The sequence below is a fragment of the Coturnix japonica genome, chromosome 4, assembly GCF_054131305.1.
Source record: "Coturnix japonica strain WE chromosome 4, WE-NBRP24, whole genome shotgun sequence".
Lineage (NCBI taxonomy): Eukaryota > Metazoa > Chordata > Aves > Galliformes > Phasianidae > Coturnix > Coturnix japonica.
Window position 1 is genome coordinate 28,592,583 of NC_140666.1, and position 23,898 is coordinate 28,616,480.

The 23,898-nt window shown below is 33.7% G+C and overlaps 1 protein-coding gene across 2 annotated transcripts in view; it reads right to left on the reverse strand.

Annotated features, from left to right (window-relative positions):
* Positions 1-2,106: 2,106 nt before the first annotated feature.
* FSTL5 (follistatin like 5) overlaps positions 2,107-23,898 on the reverse strand; it is a 219,016-nt gene continuing 197,224 nt past the window's right edge. For both annotated transcript variants that reach the window (XM_085544805.1, XM_015860999.3), the window contains 3 exons: positions 20,651-20,758; positions 19,003-19,127; positions 2,107-4,584 (listed from right to left, as the gene is read on the reverse strand). In XM_085544805.1, coding sequence (XP_085400931.1) covers positions 3,882-4,584; positions 19,003-19,127; positions 20,651-20,758 — 936 coding nt within the window. In that variant the 3' untranslated portion in view covers positions 2,107-3,881. The remainder of the gene's footprint in view (positions 4,585-19,002; positions 19,128-20,650; positions 20,759-23,898) is intronic.

Genomic DNA, 23,898 nt, shown 5'->3' on the forward strand with positions numbered 1-23,898 from the left:
TGCTCCATGATCTTCCCAGGCACAGAGGTGAGGCTCACTGTACTGTAGTTCCCCAGGTTTTTCTTTCTCCTTTTCTTAAAAATGGGAGTAATGTTTCCCCTTTTCCAGTCATAGGGGACTTCACCAGACAACAACAATTTCAGTTTAAATCAAACTGAGTATCTTCAGTTAACTAAGTAAAGCCAAGTTTTTATATCAGGATAACCTTTATAATTTGTAAAGCTGCTATTTTGCAAACTGCATTTAGCAATATTTGATTCCCTGATGAAATTTTGATACTACGTAGATGTAACAAAACTGCTGTTCAATAATGGAAAGGAATAAAATAGTCAAACTCAGATATGTTTCTTCAAAGAAGTCGAACCTCTTCATGAAGTGTCACTATTTAAAATTGAAATCATTCAGTGATAGTTAAATATTCAGATCCTCTCCATTCAAGACTGTCTTACTTCATGATATAGTATGAGCAAGAAGCTCAGTAAAAAATCATACATTTATATAATTCATAACAATAGATATTTTGAAACTTGGTTCATCATTTTTGCCATTGAATTTCTTAAAGACATGCTGATACAAATGTATTTTTTATGTATTTGCAAAGACATATTCGTTTTGGACTTATGCACTCTACATAAGCAAAAGAAATTCCCTTATTGCAATCCCTGCTGAAGAGCACTGTCATATCTTCACATTGTATTTTTCTCAAATTCATTAACATGAAGAAACACATGGGAAACTGGGCAGCAATAAAAGAACTTGGCTTCATTCATTTTGTCTCCATTCAACTTCTTTTCTTTAACGTTTTCCTTCAAGGAAATTCTAAACCTCAAAGGTTTATAACAGCTTGTGGAATAAAATATAGGTGTTTACTGCAAATTAACAGACGGCATTTATCGCTTCTGCTTACAGTATCAATCAGAAAAGACAGGAAAATAAACAAACTATTGCTATACCTGGGTTTGTTTTAGGAGAGATCTGAAATATTGAAGACAGTGTTTGATTTCTCATTTATCAGTAGGATCAGAAGAACTTCTGGACCACAGAAACCTACTTCAATTCCATAACAAATGGAAAAGAAACAAACCATGGTCTTTGGGCTATTATCTGGAAAACTGAGAAATTGGCAATTGTTCTTTACCAAACTGCCTTAGCTAAACTCAGAGATATCCTTAGGGAAGGACTAGAGAAACTGATTTTAAACAAGAATTCTAAAGTGACTGGGAGAAATTGTATATTAGAGAGATGACTGTGATATTACTGACATAACCAAATCTGTTAAGAACATTAGCAGAGATTCTGGTCTCCTGGTTCATAAAGTAATATATTTTATCTACATTTTAAAGCTCCTCTGATTGTCTTAGGTTGTTAATACAAAAGAAGAAGTCACTGCCGAAAGTGACAACAGCCTTGGATTCTGAGATTGATTCTAAGGGATCGTGCAACATGGGGGAAGGGAAAAGAAAGGAAGGGAAGGGAAAGGTTCAAGGCTTTAGACAGCCTGGACTAGGAGATGTCCCTGCACATGGCAGGGGTGGTGGAATGGGTGGAACTTGCTTGTCATTAAGGTCTCTTCCAATTCAAACCATTCTGGGACTCTTTGATTCTCTGAAAAGAATTCTGTAATTTCTTTATTGCAATGAATCAATGATCCAATTTTTATCTTTAATTGTTAATGCTTAGATAAAGAGAGGCCAAAGCACATATACATTCCACCTACACAAAGCAGATTGGATAAAGAGCTATTTAGCTGTGCTGCATGACTCTCAAGATTCTTGGTTTAGACTTATATGTTTCTACAGCTTCTAGACTAAATGTCTTTGGCTTCAGGATCTAGGCATCAGAATAGACATTTATCTACACTCTAATTATTTTGTGTCTGCTTGATTAATTGATAAGCTTTTCTCTGTAGCAGCCAAATAAAATTTCCAGCTAGTTAAACCCTTCTAGATTTTTTTCTTTCCATATTAGTATCATGTATGTTACATATATTTGTTTTATAAATACAAAAGGCAGATTCACTTCCTTCTACTTTGCTTTCACATAAAATATATGTTAAATGCCACTCCAATGTGGCTACATTGGAGCATTCACCAAAATCAGAACAGATTAAAATTTATGGGGTTTATTCTTCTTTTATCAAGCATTTTCTACATACAGAACATTCACGTGGTGTAAGGTACAGAAGAAAAATGCCATGAGACAGACTACTGCAAATAAGTGAATAACGGACAGTTTACACGATTCTTATTTGTTCACAATGAAGAAAAGTTGTTAAAAAGGAAAACAGATTCGGTAACTAGAAATGTAAGCAGACTCTTAATTTAGTTAAATCTACCTACCAGGAGATTTGCTCAAGCTAAAGAGAGATTTACTGTATCACAAAGAGCAGGATGCTAAATGTACACAAGATTACAGTGCTAGAAAATTCCAGATTTCTAAATTTACACAATCTAAATCAGGGTAAAATTTTGTTTAAAAAAGTATTTTTTGATTGCCTTCATTAAAAGGAGGTCAGTTTAAGAGCTTATAAGTATTCCTTAGCAAAAACATAATAAAAATAAAAGCACTCCCAAACTTTTAAGTCATTGCTCTAAGTCTGGATAGTTGTTTACTGCTGACTTTCTTATCCTACTGACTACTGTTATTTTATTTCTGAGAATCTCATTTTTCCCATTTAGGTGTTTACTCATCATTAAAATTAGAATTCTGAGTTAATAAATTGTAAAACAAACAAACAAACAAAGTTTCTGTTGCTATTGTTGGTGGTGGGTTCTTTGTTGTTGTTTTTTCACTAGTCCAGTTGGATGCATGAAATAGAAAAATTGAGTTATTCAAATGGTTTAATAAATATGTGTCAATGGTATAATGGATGAGCAAAAATATTATCCACTTGCTAACTTTAATTCTCTGAGTTTTCAGCTTCCTAAAATGTATACATATTTTTTAAATACCAGTTTTCTTCTCAGTAAAACTAAAGCTTTGTGTAGTCAGATATTTAGAATTTGGTTACTCTGAATAGGTAAATGCAGTGCTTCTCTGTAGTAGAACTAAGACTCCTTACTGATGGAATCCTGTGACATCTGAAAAACCCAACATCTACTCTTTTTCTTACAAAAAAAAAAAAAAGAAGAAGAAGAAGAAGAAGAAAAATAAAAGCAGCTCTCTCAAATAGCACTCACCATAAAAATAAGCTTCTTGAATTGCACTGATCAGAAAACTGTGCACTGCAAATATAATTTCTCTTTTTTTTTCTTTTTTTCTTTTTTTTTTTTTTCCCTTTCTATGTCCCAAAGCTTGAGACAAAAATTTGATAGTGAATGTTTCTCTCCAATGACAAGCAATCCTGTAGCCACAATGGGAATAAGTTATTCAATTTCTATGCTTTACCTTTCTTGTGAGACTTTCACTTCAAGGCACAAAAATATTAAACAGTGAACTGGACAAAATAGGACATCCTATTTCAGTTTAAGGAGCGAAAACTTGTACTTACTCTGTGTCTGAAGCAAAGCAAACCAATATTTGAATCATATTCAATTCTTCCACTTAAAAATGCAAAGTATCATTAAATTCCCTGAAGCTTTATGGTTTTTCCCATTTTCTTAAAAGTAATGCGTGGCATTTGTCATCAATTTCAATATGATGTATTTCCAGTCAACCAATGCAATCTTGGCTGATAGTTAATAAGGCTACCATTAGCAAATAGCTGTTTTTATATTAACTTTTATGTGGAAATTGACTCAAATTGCATTCAAGTTGAAGAAATATCAGGCATAGAAGGGTTTAACAATTTCAAATGAAATTGGTGTAAATTTAAAGAATGCTATAATTTAAGTGCAACATACTGTAAAACTATTAATGCAGCAAATATTCAACATAGATCCTTATGCTTCCCCCACCCAAATTACTGTGTTGCCTCTCTCAACTTCAGTGATTTCACAATTCAACTTATTGAGCCGTCCATCCAGGATAAACAGAGATTCCTTGGAAGGGGTCATGAGATACTGACCAAAAAGGCCACTGTCTTTTATAAGACGGTTCTTACTGTTCCAAGGCCATTCGCCTGCCCTGACAGGCTCCTTAAGACTCTTCACCATCTTAACCTTGCCAGAGGAGAGCTCCACAAAGAGAACATCAGTTTGTGTACTGGAGCTACAGTAGATGTTGTATTGATGAGCTTCAGTGAATGATGGCTGAAAAGCTACATCAGATATGTGCAAATTTGTGTGAATGTCAAATGCATCCTGTATTTCTCCTCTCATTGTTATGGTCTGGATCCTCATGAGACCCTTTGCATCATCAACACTGACGAGGTAGTGTCCATCTGGAGAGACATGTGGCCTGCCTGTTACATCACCATTGTATCCAATCACAGAATCAGTAACACTATCCACTATAAGTTGTGGTAGAACAGCACCAGTGGTATCAGGTTTACAGCAGATAAAAAAAAATCCTCCAAGATGTGTATAAGCCAGTGACTGAGGAATGCAATTATAATCCTTTAAACTAATTGTCTTGACGTATGACATAGTTTCAAGATCAATTTTCTGAAGCACAGGCTCATCTTTATGAAGAATAAATCCAAACCTGGAAGGAAAAGCATAAAGAGTTACTGTATGCATCATATACAAATGTGGAAAGGCAATATAATGAATTACATGAGTTAATACTTGCAGCAGTGTACAAATACATATTTTAGTTTCAGATGTATCAGAGATGAAGTATTTCATACTATTTAATTTTCAGTGTTCTTGCAATTATATTTTAAATTGCAACAAATAAAATGCCTAAAAATCATTTATCTGATTAATTGCAGTTTTATTTCTATAGACACTGCAGGGAAAGTAAACATTACTCTGAATATCTATTCAGTTAAAACTTTTACAAAAGCTAGGAGGAAGAAAAATATTAAATATCAATGGATAATACGTCCCACAAGCTTTTATTCACTTCACAGTCTTCTTCAACTTTCTTGGGAATGTCAGTTTTATCCAGTGCTCATTGTTATTCAGATAATTATCCTAATCTTTCTTATTCTAATTCAGCAGAAATGAATATCATAAAAGGATTTAAGTTTATGCTTTCCAACTATCCAAGCCCCACGTTTCTTATATTTTTAAATGAATCTTTATGCATTTCCATATATTCAAGGAACTCTCACTCAACATGAATAATAAGATTAAGCCTTAAAAATCTAGAGCCTAATGTTTTTTACATTTGAAATACATACTATATGACAATTCTCTGTTAACCTGTAAGTTCTGACTACACAATTTGTTGACTGTATATATGCAAAAGCCAGTGTACTTAATACTAAAAAGTTCCCCCCCCCCTTTTTTTTTTTCCCTGGATGAGTATTAAATCAGGTCTAGCTATCACTATTGGTTATTAGTATTGTTTTTTTATAATGTTAACAATCCAAAGAAATTTTCTTGTTCAAACTTAAAAAAACTCACAATTTTACACACTGAGACAGTGTGGAAAACTTTAGCCTAGAGGTAAACACATTAAAAGATCAGCTATGCTAGCAGAATATTAATATGGTGAAATTAAGTTTTAACTTACAAAGCATTTTACAAATATCACAGTAAGTGAAGCAAAAAGCTGAGTGATTTCCCTATGGCTATATCATGATCCACTGGCAAAACCAGTGTGACAATACAAGTTACTTAATGTCCAACATATTTTTTTACTGATCATGACACAGGCTACCCAAGCCAGTGCAACTGAGATCTTAAAGGAGACAGATGGGAATAAGTGCCGATAATTAAAATACATCTTTTAAAAAGATCATCATAGATCATGAAATCCTGCTTCAAAATTTGCTTGGCTGCATACAGCAAGGATGAGTTGCAAATAAATTTTAGCCCACTGTCCAATAACCTAATTGCTGCCTTCTAATAACTATGTGCATCTGTCTGTACTTCCCTTCTTTTTAGCATTATGAACATCTTGGTATGCCAGCACCAGACTGTTACAAGTAATTTTACTAACAGAGTAAAATTGAGACTGGGGCTTTCTGACCTGGGTAGAATTGGCACAAGCACTAGGTAAGGTAATTATGTAGGGTGGGGGAGTACCTAGCACAGAACAGAAGGAATGTGCTACGTTTTGGAAACATTCTCCTCCTATCACCCTAGAAAAGCACAGAACATATCTAAAAACAACTGGTTGGTAACAGACACTGTATGGAAATGTATTGTAGCAACAGCATTGGGAAGATTGTGAGCCTGAGATGCTCAACCAGTGAGTGCCAGGATAGGCATTACCTGTGTTAGACCCAGGGCATATAATGAAGTGGATTTCACTGACTAGATACGCAGTTTCTCCCCTGTCATGAGCATGTGTGCATCCATTACTGCAATAATGAATAAACTACACTTCACAAAGATCTCTGCCTGATTAGAAATTTTTGATCTTGAACACGTTTCTCACACTTTCACTGTCAAATTGTCCTTTGTCTTTCTGATGAGGAGGCCAGAGTAGCTGTACTAAAATAGTACTTCTCAGATTTGTCAAAAAATAGTATTGTAAGACACTATGGCTCTATGAACTTCAGTAAGGCCTTCGACACAATCTCCCACAACCTCCTTCCCTCCAAATTGGAAAAATATGGATTTGATGACTGAACAGTTTGATGGACAAGGTGTGGGTTTTAAGACTGTACCCAGAGTATGGTGGTCAATGGCTCTATATCTGGATGGAGAAACATGGTTAAAGGTTTCCCTCAGTAGGCAGTACTGGCACAAATGATCTTTAATATATTCAACAATGACACAGACAGCGGGATCAAGTTCACTCTCAACAAGTTTGCGGATGGCCCCACACTGTGTAGTGTGGTTGACGCAAATGAATGCCATCCAGAGAGACCTAGACAGTCTCAAGCAGTGGGCCCAGGTGAAAATTGTGAGATTCAACAAATCTATGTGCAAGGTCTTGCACTGAGGTTATGGCAATGCCCACTATCAGTACAAGCTGGAGTATGTAAAACTGGAGAAAATAGTTTGCTATGATAAGGGTAACAAAAGCATAGGAACAGGCTGGCCAGATAGGTACTGGGTGCCCCATCCCTGGAAACATTCAAGGTGAGTCTAGACAGGGCTCTGAACACCTAATGTAGTTGTAATATCTCCATAGCAGGGGAGTTGGACTAGATGACCTTTAAGGGTCCTTTCCAACTCAAAAAATTCTATGATTCCATGGATTCTAAAGGAAGCTTTGAAGTACAAAGATTAGGAATTGAAAAACAAACAAACAAACAAAAAATAACCAACCCATATATAATAAAATAGTATAGTTTACCAGATCTTTAAACAATTAATTATCAATATTAAAACATTGCCTTCCAGTGGTGTCTATAATCCCAACTCAGTGGGGTCATTTCACAAAACTGTTATTAGTGGAGTTTCATTGAGAATTTAGTACAAACAGCAAGTAAATGAGCTGATTTTCCACAATTCCATTGTTTGGTTGTCATTTTATCTTTCTGTTTGTTTCACTTAAAGTAAAGCCAGACTATTTTGACAGGGTAAAGAAGTTGGCACTAGAACTCTATGTTTCATTCTGTCTTGTGGCTAACTGAATTCAACCCCCAAAGCTACCATAATCTAATAACTTTTCAGAAGCACTTAGTTTTCCAGAAGGATTAAAAAAATACAGCCACTCATAATCATGCAATGAAATTGTGCCTGTCGCCTTTGTGCTGTTAGCCTGTTTTTTATGACTAGCCTGCTGGAGAACAAGTGATACTTTAGAGCAACTTCACTTTTCCCAAATGATTTATAGATAGATGGTGGTGTGTTTAAAGCAAAATTTCCTCTTGTATAGATTGATCTTCAGAAGTCTCCCACTGTTCATTAAACCCTGATCAATATTTATGAGAATCTCAGCCCTCATGTCTCTTCTCTGCAGTGAAATCATACACAATATCCGACAGCCTATAAAGGCATTTGTCAGAGTGCATATTGTGAACTTGTGCAATTCAAGCCTGCAAGATATGAGAGGAAATCTTCACATTTCCAGTTCTTCATTTTATAATTTATGCATATGGGAATCTGTAGCCTGTGGGCATAACACTCCAAATTGTAGTAAATACTAGAACTCAGAAATATGAGATTGTTTCTTTCTTTACTCACTCTCTATATGTATGAATAATAAAGATTTTAATACCAGACTAACAACAATTTCCATAGCATCAAAAATTTTCAATCATATCATGACAAGCTGTTAAGAAAGAGAAATATGAATAATTGTGCTTAGCAATTCTATAGCACTTTCCATCTGAGGAGTGCATTGGGTTTGGCTGGGATGGAGTTAGTTTTGTTCATAGCAGCTCATATGGTGTCATGTTCTAGATTTGTGACGGAAACAGCGTTGATAGACACTGATGTTTTAGCTGTTGCTGAACAGTGCTTATACAGCAGCAAGGCCTTTTCTATTTCTTCTTCCCCTCAACAAATAGACTGAGAGTGGAAGAGTCTGGGACACAGCCAGGACAGCTTTTTCCAGTTGACCAAAGACAGTATATGCCACATAACATCATGCTCAGCAATAAAACTCCCTGAACAGCCACTGCTTGAAAAACTGGCTGAGCACAGGTCTGCTGGTCATGACTCATGCTTTTGCATCACTCATTTTTTTTTTTTATTCCTTCACTTATTAAACTGTCTTCATGGCAAACCTTGAGTTTTCTCACTTTCAGCTATCCCAGTCTCTCCCTCATCTCAGTAAATAAAAGTGTGGTGGTTCGGCTGCCAGCCAGGGTCAGCCCACCACAAGGAGTCATTAGCTGTCTGTGACAACTGAAGAACTTTGCAATACCAAGATGAAGGTAAATGGAAAGAAACAAATTATACAACTTGTCCAAACTAACTGAATGGAGTCAGGAAGAATATTCTAAAAGGTGTTAAGTGCAAAATGCAACAGTGACATCTACATGACGGAATGCCCTATTTTCCTGTTTTTGGAGGCACTGGGGGCAGGTGTGAGAAAGCAATTAAAATACTACTCTTATAATTAAGAGTGGAATAATTACAGTGAATAGTTAATAGCATTTGATAAATGACTAAAGAATCATAAGAAATGTAAGGGACTTCTGGAGATCATTTAGTCCAACCCCACTGATTAAGCAAGTTCCATACAACAGACTACTCATGAAAGTGTCCAGAAGGGTCTTGGGTCTTGAATATCTAAATGGGAGACTCCACAGCCTCTCTGGCCAGCCCATTCAAGTGCTGTGTCACCTTCAAAGTAAATACGTTTTTTCTGTTTTCTTCTTTCTTTTTAGACATGTTTCTACTTTTTTTTTTTTTTTTTTTTTTGTAAAGGAGAAATTTCAGTGTTATGCAACATAAAATATCAGAAAAATTGTGAACTTATGAAAATGGATATGAAATGCATTCACTTTCTTAAACAGTAGTGACATTTGTGTTTACTAGAAAAATGTTCAGTGTAGACAAATGAGTTATTTTAATGCTATTGCTAGGGGGAAAAAAACAACAAAAAAGTCTTGACACTCAATTACTAGAATATAGTTTAAGAAAGGAATTTACTACTCAGATTTAGGTAACTGTAGGCCAGTATGTAAAGCAAAAGCAGTGAGCAGTTAACTTAAACATTCAACTACCCTGTTCAACAGCTGTCATGAAAATGTTTATGCATGGGGAGGCAGCAAGCTGAGACTTCCATCTAGAATGGCAGTGACAGAATTTTGTGTAGTTCTGATAGATTTTAAGTAATATACCTAAAAAACAAAACAAAACAACAACAAAAAAAAGGTGCTTCAGACTATGCACATTTGCAAAATGGTTACAGTGCCTCAATGGGCAGTGTAATTTAGTATAATATTTTTTAAAATCTGGTCTTTTCAACTAAAAAACTGATACGTGAACTAGGAAATTGTAAGTGACAAAACCAATACATGACAGAATGGAGGATAATACTGAGACCTTTAGCTATAGAATTAGGGAATTAGGGATCTTTTCTCTCTTTCTTTCTTTCTTTCTTTCTTTCTTTCTTTCTTTCTTTCTTTCTTTCTTTCTTTCTTTCTTTCTTTCTTTCTTTCTTTCTTTCTTTCTTTCTTTTTTTTTCTTTTCTTTTTTTCTTTTTTTAAACGGGAAGTTCTAGTCAAATAAAGCATGAATTAACCGTAGAATATATATTTCATACAAAGTTCCAAAATTATGTGAATTCTGACATCACGTCTTCAAAACAGTTTTTTGCAAAGTATCATTTTTTCCAACTTTCACATTACACAAGATTCTATCTCCTAAACCCAAAGAATAGCTGAGCAAGAAGCAAGCATGGAGCTGTCAACAAGAAGTAAACTCACAAATTAGTTTCCCAAATGTTGTTATTTTCTTCCTTTAGACAAACCACATACACTATTTATGAGTGTGACTGTACTCATCATAAAACAGGAAACATCTTAACACTGGTTAAAAAGTAAGGACAACACAAGGAAAGGCTGAGGAGAATACTGCTAGAAATGAGATTATTACTGTCGTTATTTCTGAATACTTTAACATAAAACTGTATATATGGTTGAGCAAAGAAAAACTGATGGAGAAGAAAATTATGTAAACACTGATATCCTCCTTTTTGTTTCATGCCCTGCATCCACAGATTATTCCCCTTGAGTCAACAGCCATTTTGTAAAAAGATCTGAGGTCAAACACTTAAGTAAAATTATATTCTTAGAACAGAAAGTAAGTAAAAGGTAAAGAGAATGAGATGAACTACAGTGAAAATTATTTGCACCAAGAAGAAAACAAACAAACAAACAAAAAAACAACAACACAGAACTTTAGTACAAAGTAGAAGTTTTGAACTTGCACAATTCAGTTCAATAAAATGATCAGAAACTTTATATGCTTTACTTCAAGTGAATAACACTGATGTTTAAAACCATTCAACATTTTGCACATTAGGGACTATTACTCAAAACTTATGTAAAAAAGAAAAGAAAAATCAATATAGAATCAATATAGTTCTGCTTCTACAAATCTTGATTGAATTTACCCCAAGTAAATGTCATTATCTGCTAATGAACATTCTGTTAGATGATTTTGGTAGACTCTGATTCTATGAAGATCTAATGTGGCAATGTGGGAAAGTACTATTTAAACAAAATTCTAAAATAAAAAATATGTTAAATATCAAATGTCTTTTTTTTTTTTCCTGATGAAATTATGAGTAAATTATCCACTGTAGTTCTGAAGAAGTCATCAGAAAGAAAATTATTCAACACTGCCTTTGCTTTTGTTTATTAAAATTATTCCTCGCTTTATATGCATAAATAGATGATTCTCGGGAAGATTGTTTTCTTTTCCTTTCTATTTTTATTTTTTTACTTCATAAAGGTCTTGCATTCATATCACTGAAATCATCACAAACTTAATTTTTCTCACTGCAATAAATCTTTTAAATAAAATTTTAATACACAAGATTTTAATTGTCATTTTTTTTATATAATTCCTGTGCTATACTGCACAAATAAAATACTTCTCTCGAAGTATTTTATCCTGAAATTTAGATTCAGATTAGACATTTAGAAATTGGAAAAACTTCCAAAATGAAAACTATCAGCACTGCAAGGGCACACAAGTCCTCCCCTCAGGACTTAGAAAATGATTGTTACTAGAATAGTTCATTAATGAAAAGCTGCTGAAAAAACATCTTTAATTTCTGCAGTTCAAAAATGGTTGTTTGATGATAATAAAAGGCTAAGTGGATTTTGTCTGTTGGCCATTGCTCATCAGCATAAAAGTTGTTTTACTTTTGGGTACTGCAACAGTCTTTGACCTTTGAAATTTCCTTCCCTAATTTTGTTCCAGTTGTTCATTCTGACATTATGCTTCACATTTCTGTTTTGCAGCAGAAAAGACTTCCCCCTGTACCGGTATATAACTGTGTTAAGCACAGAGAATCTTCCTATTGCTGTAAATGAAATATTTAAAACCCTGTCAGAAAAAGTTATAAATAATATTTTCAGCAGTAACATATGACTATGATAATGTACCTTTGAAATCTTAACACAGTAGTTGTAAGGAATAGGAATGAGAAGATCACAGAGTCAGAATAAGAAAATTAAAAACAGAACAGAAGGTTGTGAGGTCACCCTGATGGAAGATGAGCAATTTTTGCCTATAAAAACATCATCACTTCCATTTTTGTTAAATGAATGAAAAGGTCAGTTCAGATATAGAATAAAATTTGATGGCAGGTCTCTTTTACTATTTTTTTTTCCCCCCTTTCAGGTTTAGATTGTACCTGCAGAGCATTTAAATCATATCTCACTCGAGATCTATGGAAGTGAAATGGAGTATATGTTGAAGAATATCTCCAAACAAGCTATGTCAAGGAACTAATAAGAAATTTCTCAATAGTTATCCCCCTGATATGATGGATTCTTCAGACAGTTTTTCAGGCTTCACTGGAAGAGCTCACTTCTTTTAACACAGCCCAAACAGTCTGGGATTTGAATCATGTATACACCTTTGCACAGTGTACCGATTGTCCTGTTATTTCAGGATAGTAATAATGCCAGAGTCCATGAATGGTCAGAGACTACTGTTACAACAGATGTATATGAAGTACACTTTCACTACTGCAAATTGATTACAGTATTCACAAGAGAATAATCCATGACATTTTATGACAAATAAAGAATATGTTTAGAATTCAGGATTATATTAAACTATTTGTGCTTTAATGGAACTAATTCTCAGCAAACAAGAAGAAAAAAAGGGAAAAAAAAGGAATAAAAAACATAAGAATTTTTTTTTTTTTTTTGCTTGTATATTTTAGAAAAGGCAAGCAAACAATTTAACAACAACAAAAAAATCACTTCATTGTATGAATAATGAAAGTCAAGGTAAGAGCTAGCTACATTGACACAGTGAACAAAAGACATTCCGAAAGATAGCCTTGAATGTCAGTACAAGGAATGATGGAATTAAGACCCGGCACACCAAAAACATAGTAAAGGCATGGTGGGCAGATGCCATAGAAAATGCACAGGAAGATTTGTACATGCCAAAATAAATAGTCGATTCTTGTAGAAAATGAATAATGAGGTAGAGATAAGGAATGTAAGGGTGATAAATTATGTATGTCAAAACATTCCCCAAAGATCTTCATTTTCAAAATGAAGCTCACCTACTCTGATATCAGGGGACATAAGAACACTGAAAACCACCACAAACACTAAGCTTTAAAACTTTTTTTTTGCCCTGAACTTTATTATTATTTTTTAATTAATGACCCAAATTAAAAGAATACTAGACTGTGCCAGAGCAGATATTTTCTCTGTTTTAAAAATGTGATTGATTTTTTGGAACATAAAAACATAAGAGATGACATTTCTCTCACAAATGTATGATCAGCAAGGGAAGAACTGAGGCACATTGTGGCAAAGCTGCTGTGCTAAATTATTAATGCTTGGGGTTATTATTTTTGCTATTGTTGCTGTTAAGATAGAAGTTAGAACAGTTTATCTACAAGAAAATATTGCATATTGACAGTTGGGAATACATGGAATGAACACTGTCAAAATAGAGTCTATTGCTACAGATTTTGAAGTTTGATTCATATAAATACATAAGCATCTCAGCCTCTGTGTGTGCACTGCTACCATGGAGTATTTACTGAAAGATTCTGCAGTCATCATTAGACATTGCAGTTAACTGCTACATCTTTGCTGATTGCCCTGGTGCTGCTGAGCTTCTTTCTCCAAACCCTCAAGCTTCCAAATTTTCTCCCCTGAAGAGGCATTTATATCTTAATGACTTAGTCATGTAGTTTGCCAACTTAGTAGTTTGCAGACTCTCTATTCCTGTAAAATTGCATCTTTTTAATTTAATTTCTAAAGTATTAAATTATCTCATATCTTTCAGCTAAATTACGTTCGCTACATGAAATATTCAACCTTTTTTGTCTATGCTCCATCTCTAATTGGTTTCATATTTATTGATTTTATTTATATATATATATATTTTGAAACATCTGAATAGTCCTTTCTAATTACTCTAGATCTTTGAAATATACATATATATATATATATTTGGTACATATTTCCATACAAATTTAGAAAACTCTCTCACAGTCCTTCAGCTATTTCACATCTCTGTACAGGTTTAAATTCTGGAATTAAATGTGAATTTCCCCATCCAAACTTATGAATGTGTTGAGTCACCACCCCACAAGGGTACTTAAGTTTCATGTTGGTAGCATACTCCAATTACCTCTCAAAGAAAAGCTTGGATTTTGGAATGTGTTGTGCAAATGAATACGTATAATTTTAGAAAGACTGCTTCTCTTATTATCCTTCATGACAGAGAAATAAGAGAGAGAAAATTCAAACTAAGAATATTCAGACCCTGAGCCATCTCACCAGAGAGTTGATTGTTCACTCTTCTACTTGTTAAGTCAGATAACTGTATTACTTTTAAAATGCTTGTTAAAAGATTAAACCATCTAAAAAAGTTAGACTGACTCCATTATGGTGAGTTCATTTAATATTGCTTTTGAAACATTTTTACAGCAGTGTAATGATAGACCTTAATTTATTCCAATTATCTTTTGTTCACTTCAATTTATGAACGGTGAAGCTGAAATAATCAGTACTTTTGCTCCTTAGGCTTCTAAGAATATATTTTCATGAGTATTGTACAAGTCATCTTTTTCAGCCATCCCACACACTAATTGCAAATGTCTATTTTTATGATAAGAAATGGTTGTTAGCAGACAGCTAGGGACAAGATCATTGGTTGCACTAGACTGCTTTGGCACAAAGAGTACTTCACTGGTTAAAATTTTGTTCTCAGTAAGCGAATAAGGCAAAATAGGAAAAAAAAATAAATATCTAGTCTCAATTTTTAAAAGGTCCATCTACAATGGGAATAAGAGTGGTATATATATTCCCCAGAAATAACTTGGGAAATCACCTTGGTACTTACAGATCAGCAGATTCCACTCTGTCCACTCTTGTAGCCACAGTATATAATTACTTTGCAACACAGCCAAGTGGGGAATCGGGAATTTTTTCAAACAGTATGTGTTTGAAAACATGGACATGACAGCATGCATGAAAAATAGCAAGCTTTACATTCATTAACTCTTGTGTAATTTTTCATAAATTGGCTGTGATTTCATGTGACAGAGGCAAAACAAAGCAGATGAAGACAGTACGGCAAGTTGTAATAATATACATGATATGTACATAAGCAAACATAACAAAATTATAAATGTAGATTATAAATTATAAATTTAAATGCAAACTATAAATTTAAGTATACATTTCCTCCCTTTGAAACCTTCAGACTTCTGACAGCAAGTCTGAACAAACTCCTTTCATATTTCTTCTTATTATTCATTATTGGTTTGTATCATAGCCTCTTTATTGATTTACCAAGATTTTTGGTTCATTGTTAGTGTCTGGAATAGGAAATTCAAGAAAAGCTTTGGGAAACTGACTGAAAGCAAAGTTTGCATTATATCAGTTTTGTGAGAAAGAGAAGGATTTTCATGCCCCTCATTAACACTCCAGAGAACCCCCTCAGAGCCAACATATGACCTACTCTTAGTTGAAAAAATATATATATTTATTTCTAGAATTAGGCAATCTATGCTTTTAAAGCTTTATCATGGGATGTCAAACTAATCTTTCTGCAGCTGAGACTGAATACACAGGGATCTGCCATCTGTAAACATCAGTAGGGTAGTATACTATATATATACTAGTATACTACTATTATTAGGGAGGTTAATGGTAACTTGGTTGGTTTTACTAAAACCAGGCTTATGTGTTATTTGCTTTATATAACAGTAGCAAACCACTGCAAAAAGATTATAGCCAAAAACTGGCTATTTCTAATGGTGTTTGCTGGCAACTATCTCTCCCTTATCTCAGCAGTGAAAGGAAAGCTTGACTAGATCCTAAAACAAAGGGAGACTGTTCACAATATCACTTCTCCCCTTGGCTAAGAGGATACAGAACCTATCATGTGACTCTTCAGCTAAAGGTAGCTGCGACTCACCATGCACGAATGAAAGCAACAAATTGACCTACTTTGAGAGAATACCAATTGCCAAAATGATTTCTTCCCTGTCTTTGTAATAGGCCTATTCTTCCTGGTCCCCTTCCCTAAATAACGCTTAACCCAATCCATAACATGTCCTAATTACATGAAAATTAACGTGTCTAAATATCAGACTTGTTTTAGTGATCCTTTTATACCAAGAATCTGAACATTACTGTATAGATAGCAAGAATACTTATGATAAAATACTTATATGATAAAATATTAGTGTATGATAGAATATATGTCTCGTAAATAAATGTATTTGCCCATACCATATTGTTATAGTGTTATGATTTTTGGTTATTGGTATTCCACATCATGACATCATGTAGTGCACTGGGTGTTAACAAGCTAATACTCCAGTTCTGGGCACCTGTCTGGAAGAGAAGAACTACATACCCCAGGGGGCTTTGCCTTCAGAGAGATGTAACCCCTGGCAGCGTCATCTGATGTCCCTTTTTTCCTTTGGCTCTCCTCCCTGCTGCTTGACCCAACTGCGCATCTCACCTCAGCGTTATGGTGAGGTCTTCAGTTCTCAGACACTTTCTCTCTCATTATATTTGATTTATTAGCTTCAATGCTAATTATATTGTATTACAGTGTGTTATCTTACATTCTGATACTATATTTAGTAAATTAGTTTGTTTCTCCTCAAATTGTTCCTGATGTTTTTAATTATTTGAGGTCCCCTGTTTCCCTTTCTTGGAGACATGGATCTGCATATTCCTCTACCCTACTAGTCACAGAACCAGGCCAAACTAGCTTGTAAAAACATTGACACATATAAAATTGTTCAATTAAACAAAGGAATCATTTTTAATAATTCAAGACAATTCTTTTTTCAGTGGCAGTAATGTCTTTGACTCTCAAAGACTCACATACATTAATATAACTTTAATTAAATTCTTTTAAGATTATGTAAAAGTGTCCAACAGGATCCCTTAGCTTCAAAGTTGTTGAAGAAGACAATGGAACGACTTTCACTGTAGAGGGCTATTTGCATCAACTGTCAATGCAGTTTTTGGCAATGTGTAAAAAATCCACAGGGAGGTATGCAAGTAGGAATGACCAGCTGTATGTTCCTCTCATAAAAAAACTCAACAACTTTGTCTTCCACAGGGCAATGATATAATAATAAACATCACATCCAAATAGTAAGAAGGCTAGTCAATCAGTACGTGGTAGTTTATGAAGCAGTAGGATATGTTCCCTCAAATCATACCTGCTCCAAACATACATAACAGGGTGGGTTTTCTATGGTTAAGAGTAGGGGCTGCAGATTAGTTCAGGGACACAATAGGCATTTGTCTATTCAGTTAAAGCAATATGGCAGTATTGGCACTTTCTATCTAGCTACATAAGTTTACACATTCATTTTTAAATTGCACATGGCTAATTGCTAATTCCTTGTTAGCTAAGTTTTGTAGAAAACTAAAAATATTCTTTTTCACCAGCAACCACTTTAGGAGAAACAGAATGTTTTTCTGATACAGAAAACTAGATCAATTACAGATAAATATAACTAAGTTCTGGAATCAGTTGTAGAATCACCTTAAATTTCAGGTTTTTACTTTTAAAGGACTACCAGTAACTGAAATAACTAACTGCATCTTTACAGATGGAGATGCACATTTACATATGTGACTTGAGATTTTAGCTAAATGTGCGTGATGACTTCTTATAACTGTAGAAAAAGTGAGATCATAATAATAGAAGTGTTTCTATAGAAGGTTGAACTTGACAGAGTGGAATAAACAAATGTTTATTGTTCAAAGAGGCCTGAACTGAAATAGGTCTGTGCCACTTAGCAAGGAGCCTAACAGTCCAGAGCATACAGAGTGTTAATGAAAATCAATGCAAGATTCTGATGTACAGATGGCAGACATTTTCTATTCTAACCAATAGGAATGTTACAGAAAATGAAATTTTACAATCCTACTAATGTGTTTTGCAGAGGAAAAAGAGATTTTCATTTAACTAGCAAAACTGTTGATTTCTGCTTTACACCTGGATGAAACCTATCTCTCTTCTCACACTCTGTCCTATGATCTGACTTGTCACACCCTTCCATTCTTTCATAATTTATATATAATTTCTATCACAATCAGACTTTGTCTATGCTTTGGTCATATAGACAGTGTTAAATTAATGAGAGAAATAATTAAGAACTCAATTTGCACTATTACCAAGCATGGATTATACTATAAACAGTTTTAATACCTTAATTTCATCTTCTCATCTCATAGATCATTCTAGTTTTATTCACACATCTCAGTAGAATTGGAATTGCATGCTCAGTCATGTTTTGTTTTAAAAAAAGACAGCTTGATTTAAAAAAACAAAAACAAACAAATGAAAGTATAAAGGACAGAATGAGTAAGAGAAGGTAATTCACCAAGATATAAGTCATGTTTCATTACAATTCCTTTTAAAACTCCAAAAGCATATTTTTGGATTAAGTTACCAAAGGAATAACTCGAATACAAGACGCATTTAATGCAGTATAGCAGAAGATATATACCGCAAATGCTTTCAGCAGTAGAAGACACTGGTATCATTTCCAAAATAAGGTCTATACTTCTAACTTAGAGAATTATCTGAACGTTATGGTTATTAATTACTCAAGTACACCTCAGGTGGTATTACACCTCAACTTTAGTATATAGAGAATAGGGAATTTTTTGAACTTTTGGTGAGATAAGGAAAAAAAGAACCACAATAGATTACTTTAATAAAGGTGTTTATTCTGATGAGTTAAAGAGCTTTCATTTAACCTATGAATAATGTACATGAAAAAGAGTCTTCCAAAGCAATACTGAATGTGCATGGTCTAATATTTTCAAGATTGTATTTAAATTATATTTTCATTGGAGACAACGTTACAGTTCATTTGAAAGTTAAATATAACTCAGCCAAAACTTACCTTATATGAGTAATAATGAGGGTTGTAGCAGGAATGAAAAAGTCGTCCACTCTGTCAAACTGCTTTCCCACTGGCTGAGTATGGATTGTGTGATGAGAAACACTTCCACTGGCTTGTGTTATGACCTACATAAAGTAACATTATTACAAACTATTGAAATATTCCTTCAAAATTTAATCTATATCTAAATAGATTCACAGAACACTGCCTTTATTCCATCTCTCGTTTTATTCTTCAGCCATGAGAAGGAATGCAAATAACAGTGAATAAAGCTAATCAGCATTACAGATTTCAGAGAATTGCTGCATACTAGACAAGCTATTCCCCGTATATAATTTTTTTCATCTCAGTTTTTTTTTTCTACCATATTTATTCATTTGCATTCTATAGCAGTCTTTAGTGCACACTGATTTTTATCTTTTTTCACACTCTAGAGTGCAAATAAGTTTCTTAAGCACTTCAGTCTACATGAAAATACAAAATGTTATCAACGGATCCACTGAAATTTATGGCTACACATGCTCCTAAGTCCCGTCAATCATACTGAAATCAAATATAGCATATATTGAATTGGTTGCAGTTTACGCATACCTTCAGTTGTTACGAATAAATTTTCTTTGAATTCTCAAATCTTGAATGTCATCTGAGCTAGAATTTTATTGGCAAGTAAAAGACAATTTTATATTAATAGCTGCTATGATTATCATTTCTGTTCACTTAAGACTGGATTCAGAAAAAAAAAAGAATTTATTAATGTATCATGCAAGGGAAAACTAGATTGAAAACAAATGCTTGCTCTAAAACAGGATATATCTGATTCAATTATTAGTCTTTTTTTTTGGGGGGGGGGGCTGGGGGGGAGGGGCAAATTACCTTACTCACTATACTCACTAAGAGTATAAAAAATTACTTTCAAAGGTTACTGATTTTGTATGTATGATTTTTTTTATTCCTTATGCATTTGAGAAATAAGAGACAAATAAGCACCTTACTGACTACTAAAGAAAATAAGTTGAATTAAAAAGTAATTTTGAAATTATCTGACAAAGAGTATCACTGTATACTGATAGGATTAATTTAAATTAGAAGAAAGGAGTGAAAAAGCAGGACAGAAGTAAAGCTTCTTATAACGCTTCTTTGCTGACTTTCCCTACACTTGCTGCTGCTGTGAAAGCATGGGAAAAATAAGTATTTTTATTATTTTATATCTAAAAAACCCCCAAACTCTAAGCAATAAGCAATAGATAATGTTAGAGCTCTTAGCGTGTCAACAGCAGAACATCAGTATAATTTTAGTGAAATATGAATATGCCTAAAGCCCATGGTATTGTCTGATTAGGAGCCAAAACATCATAAACTGCATATCTGCTCTCAGAAGACTGACAGACTAGCAAAACATGCCATTGTTTTCAGCTGTACTATACAACTCTCCATCAAATCAGCATTTACATTTCTAAATAAGAGTGTAGAAAAACTCTTAACACTTTTCTAGTAAGTTCAGTTGTTTCAGGTTTCCTAAAAAGATTTTCCTACCCATGTTGCTTCATCATAATGATGTTTAAAGAGGAATACATAAATGGTGGAAATACATAAATATTCAATCTATTTAGGTTTCCTAGCATATAATCAGTCTGATCAACATACTTACTTGCAAAGTTGGTGAATTCTTTTCCATGTCTCCCCAGCTCTGCACCCAGACTTGATCATGTGATTTATCATAGTGTAGTTTCACTGGAACAGGGTCTGTACTTACTGCCTGCAAGAAGAATAAAATGAGAAATCCTTATTCTTCACCCCATGTTAAAAAGAAAAATAATATATATGACTGAATTAAAACTATGACTAGAAATACATATCCTGATGTTTTCAGCTTATATTTTAAAATTACACTGTCAGATGTTGAAACAGACTTCTGATTAATTCAAAGTCACTGAATTGCTGAAACAGTGCTTTTTATTCATTATGTGTTCTAATATTTGGCATAAAAAAACATGTTATATGGAAACTATTAGATAACTGAAAAAAAAATGTTTTAAATTTAAAAATGCTAACCTTCCTTCCCTACAACTTCCTCATATCATATATATCAATTTAAAATCTACAAAAAATATTGAAAAATGGCTAATAAGGGAAGAATATTCTCAAGCCTCATAGTAAAGTCAATGCAAGATATTCCTATGAAACTCTGCCCAAATAATGTTATCACACTCTATTTAACTGGATATATTCACTTGAAGTTGGCAATATTTTTAACACATTAATGTTTTCCTTATAATTTCTACATTTGGCAGAAGTGATCAGTACCGAGTTGCTTTCCCTCCTTGAGTTTTCTATCCAAAGAATACAGACTTCTTAGGCATTTGAGATTTACTTTCTTTTTTTGGGACAATCCAGAAAAATGAAAAGAGAGGACTGTATTTGATTAAGAGACATTCTGCATTAGGCAAACAATTGTGGGGATTACTTTTCTATCTTCACCATTAAGGCAGCAAAAATAAGTGGAAATTGCTTTTTAGTCTCACCATTATGGAGCTGTAAAGCACAGCTTGTTTATCAGTTTGTCAAGGAGAATACCAGCTGGCTAATTAAGTGAAGGTAATTTAAAGTAATGATGTAGATCCTCAAGATAATGCTCTAATGGCTGGCTGAGACTGCTGATGATACTTAACGGTACTCCTGAGGTGTTGCAAGCCACAGATTCATCTGGAAAAAAAAAAAAAAAAAAAAAGCAAAAACCTACCATTTTTACCTTCTAAAAGTGGTAAATGAAGCCATCACCAGCTCATTTAAAAACAAAAGATGCCCCATGAAAAGGCCATTTTTGTTTGATAACACTTTCTGCTTCAAGTTAGAAGACAAGTGGTCTAAAACAATACTTGGGCCACTGTCTAGTTAATTTCTTGATGTGTATCAAATTTCCATTTGGCTTCCTCAAATGAAAGGTCTGACCCACGCATTGTTGCTGAATGAGCATTAGTCGTGCTCAGGAATCGGGCCATGGTACTGCCTGAAGAAGAAATTGCCCGTGCAGTCAAGCATGGATAATGCAACTCCCAAGAGCATGCTGGCAGCAGAAAGATTCTTGGAATTTTGGAGATGTTCTCACAGCTGTTCCTGGCTATCAAGGCTGAACTGCCACCAGCACACTCTGTAGTAAACAGTGATGAGCTCTGGTTAAATCAACATGCCTTTCAATCATCCCACTTAATTTTGTACTGCATGATTACAGGTCCCTCTGTTTAGTTTCAAGAACTTACAAATGAAAGAAAAGTATATAGCTAAATCAGACAAGAAACTGTACTAATCAAGACCAAATCACTCTGAGTCCACTATCTAAAATTCTCCTATTTATAATTAGCTTAGTATCTATTTTCCAGAAATAATTGTATTTTGGTGCTTTTTTTTGAGTACTGAGCAGTACTGTACATTATACAAATAGCCTGGTCTGACTGAAAAGTTAAATTCCCTTCTTTGCTTCTCCAGTATTTGTGTCTGTGCATATGCTATGAGTACAGCAAGATTTGATACCTGGAAAAATTCTTACTGCCTACAGAAAACAACAAAAAAAAATGGACATACAATAATTAAGTAAAAGGAAGACAGGACCATGGCAGCTATATAATTAAAAATGGTGAGCAAAGCATCACTTGGCTTGTCAGCAGATTCCAAATTTTCTTACTTCAGTTCTGAAAGCAAACTGTGAATCAGCATTTTTATTTTTTATACTCTTATTATATGTATAAAAGATTGTACAGGTTTTGTGTTTTTATGATTTATTCATTTTATTTGCAATAAATTTTATTTTTTAATATGTTTATTCTGAATATATCATATTATATATTATATCATTAAGCCTAGCACCAATCAAGTCCCACAATACTTGTCAGACATCTTTCACAAAATATATCCTAGGAAATTATTTTCAGTTTAGTAATGATAGCAGAAACTCTGCTCCACTACATAGGAGCGTAAAAACACATGCTTTTCAACTTGGTTTTGTTGTTAATCTGTCATTCATTATTAACGTCTCACCAAATGTCTTTTGTAAATATTATTAACATGTAAAATAACAAGAGAATTTCTCAATTTCTGAGTATCCAAGAACTATAAAAAGAGAGAATTCCATTTCAACAAAAGTTTTCCACAGATGGTATAAATACTCTGTGCATTTTAAAAGTAGCTTTACAGCAATGCTATTTTATCTTTAGAAATAGAATTTCTTCTATTTTTGAAAGTTCAAAAGTAGAAAATAATTTGGTTTGGTGTCTGTTTTTTTTATTTTATCATTTTTTGGTTTTTTTCCCCTCATTATCATGACAGCTACAGAGTGAAATGCCATAGAATACATGAACACTGATGTCTGAAGTACAAAATTATAAACCTTAAATTTATTTTTGTCAAGTTAATTTTAAAATCACACTTCACTGTGAATTATTTTAAAAGTTTACACTACAATATTATATATGTGCATAAATATGCATAATCTTTACATTAAAGATTTTCATTCATTTATGGACAAAAAGGCAAGAGAGGTGAAGAAAATCTATAAATATTTTTATTAACATGGGAGTAGGCTCCCCAGGGAGGTGGGTAAGTCACCGTCCCTGGACGTGTTTAAGAGTGTTTAAGGATGTGGTGCTCAGAAATATGATTTAGCAGAGGGTTGTTAGAGTTAGGGTACTATGGTTAGGCTGCAGTTTGACTTGATGATCTTTGAGGTCTTTTTCAACCTGAGTAATTCTATGATTCCATGATCCTATGATTCTAACAATTTAGCTTAGAATTCTAATACAAATCCTTGTTATATTTAGCTAAAGAACATCTGTTTCTTATGAATGTGATGATACTGTGAGTAATTCTGTACATGTGATTATTTGTAATCATTTATATGAATAA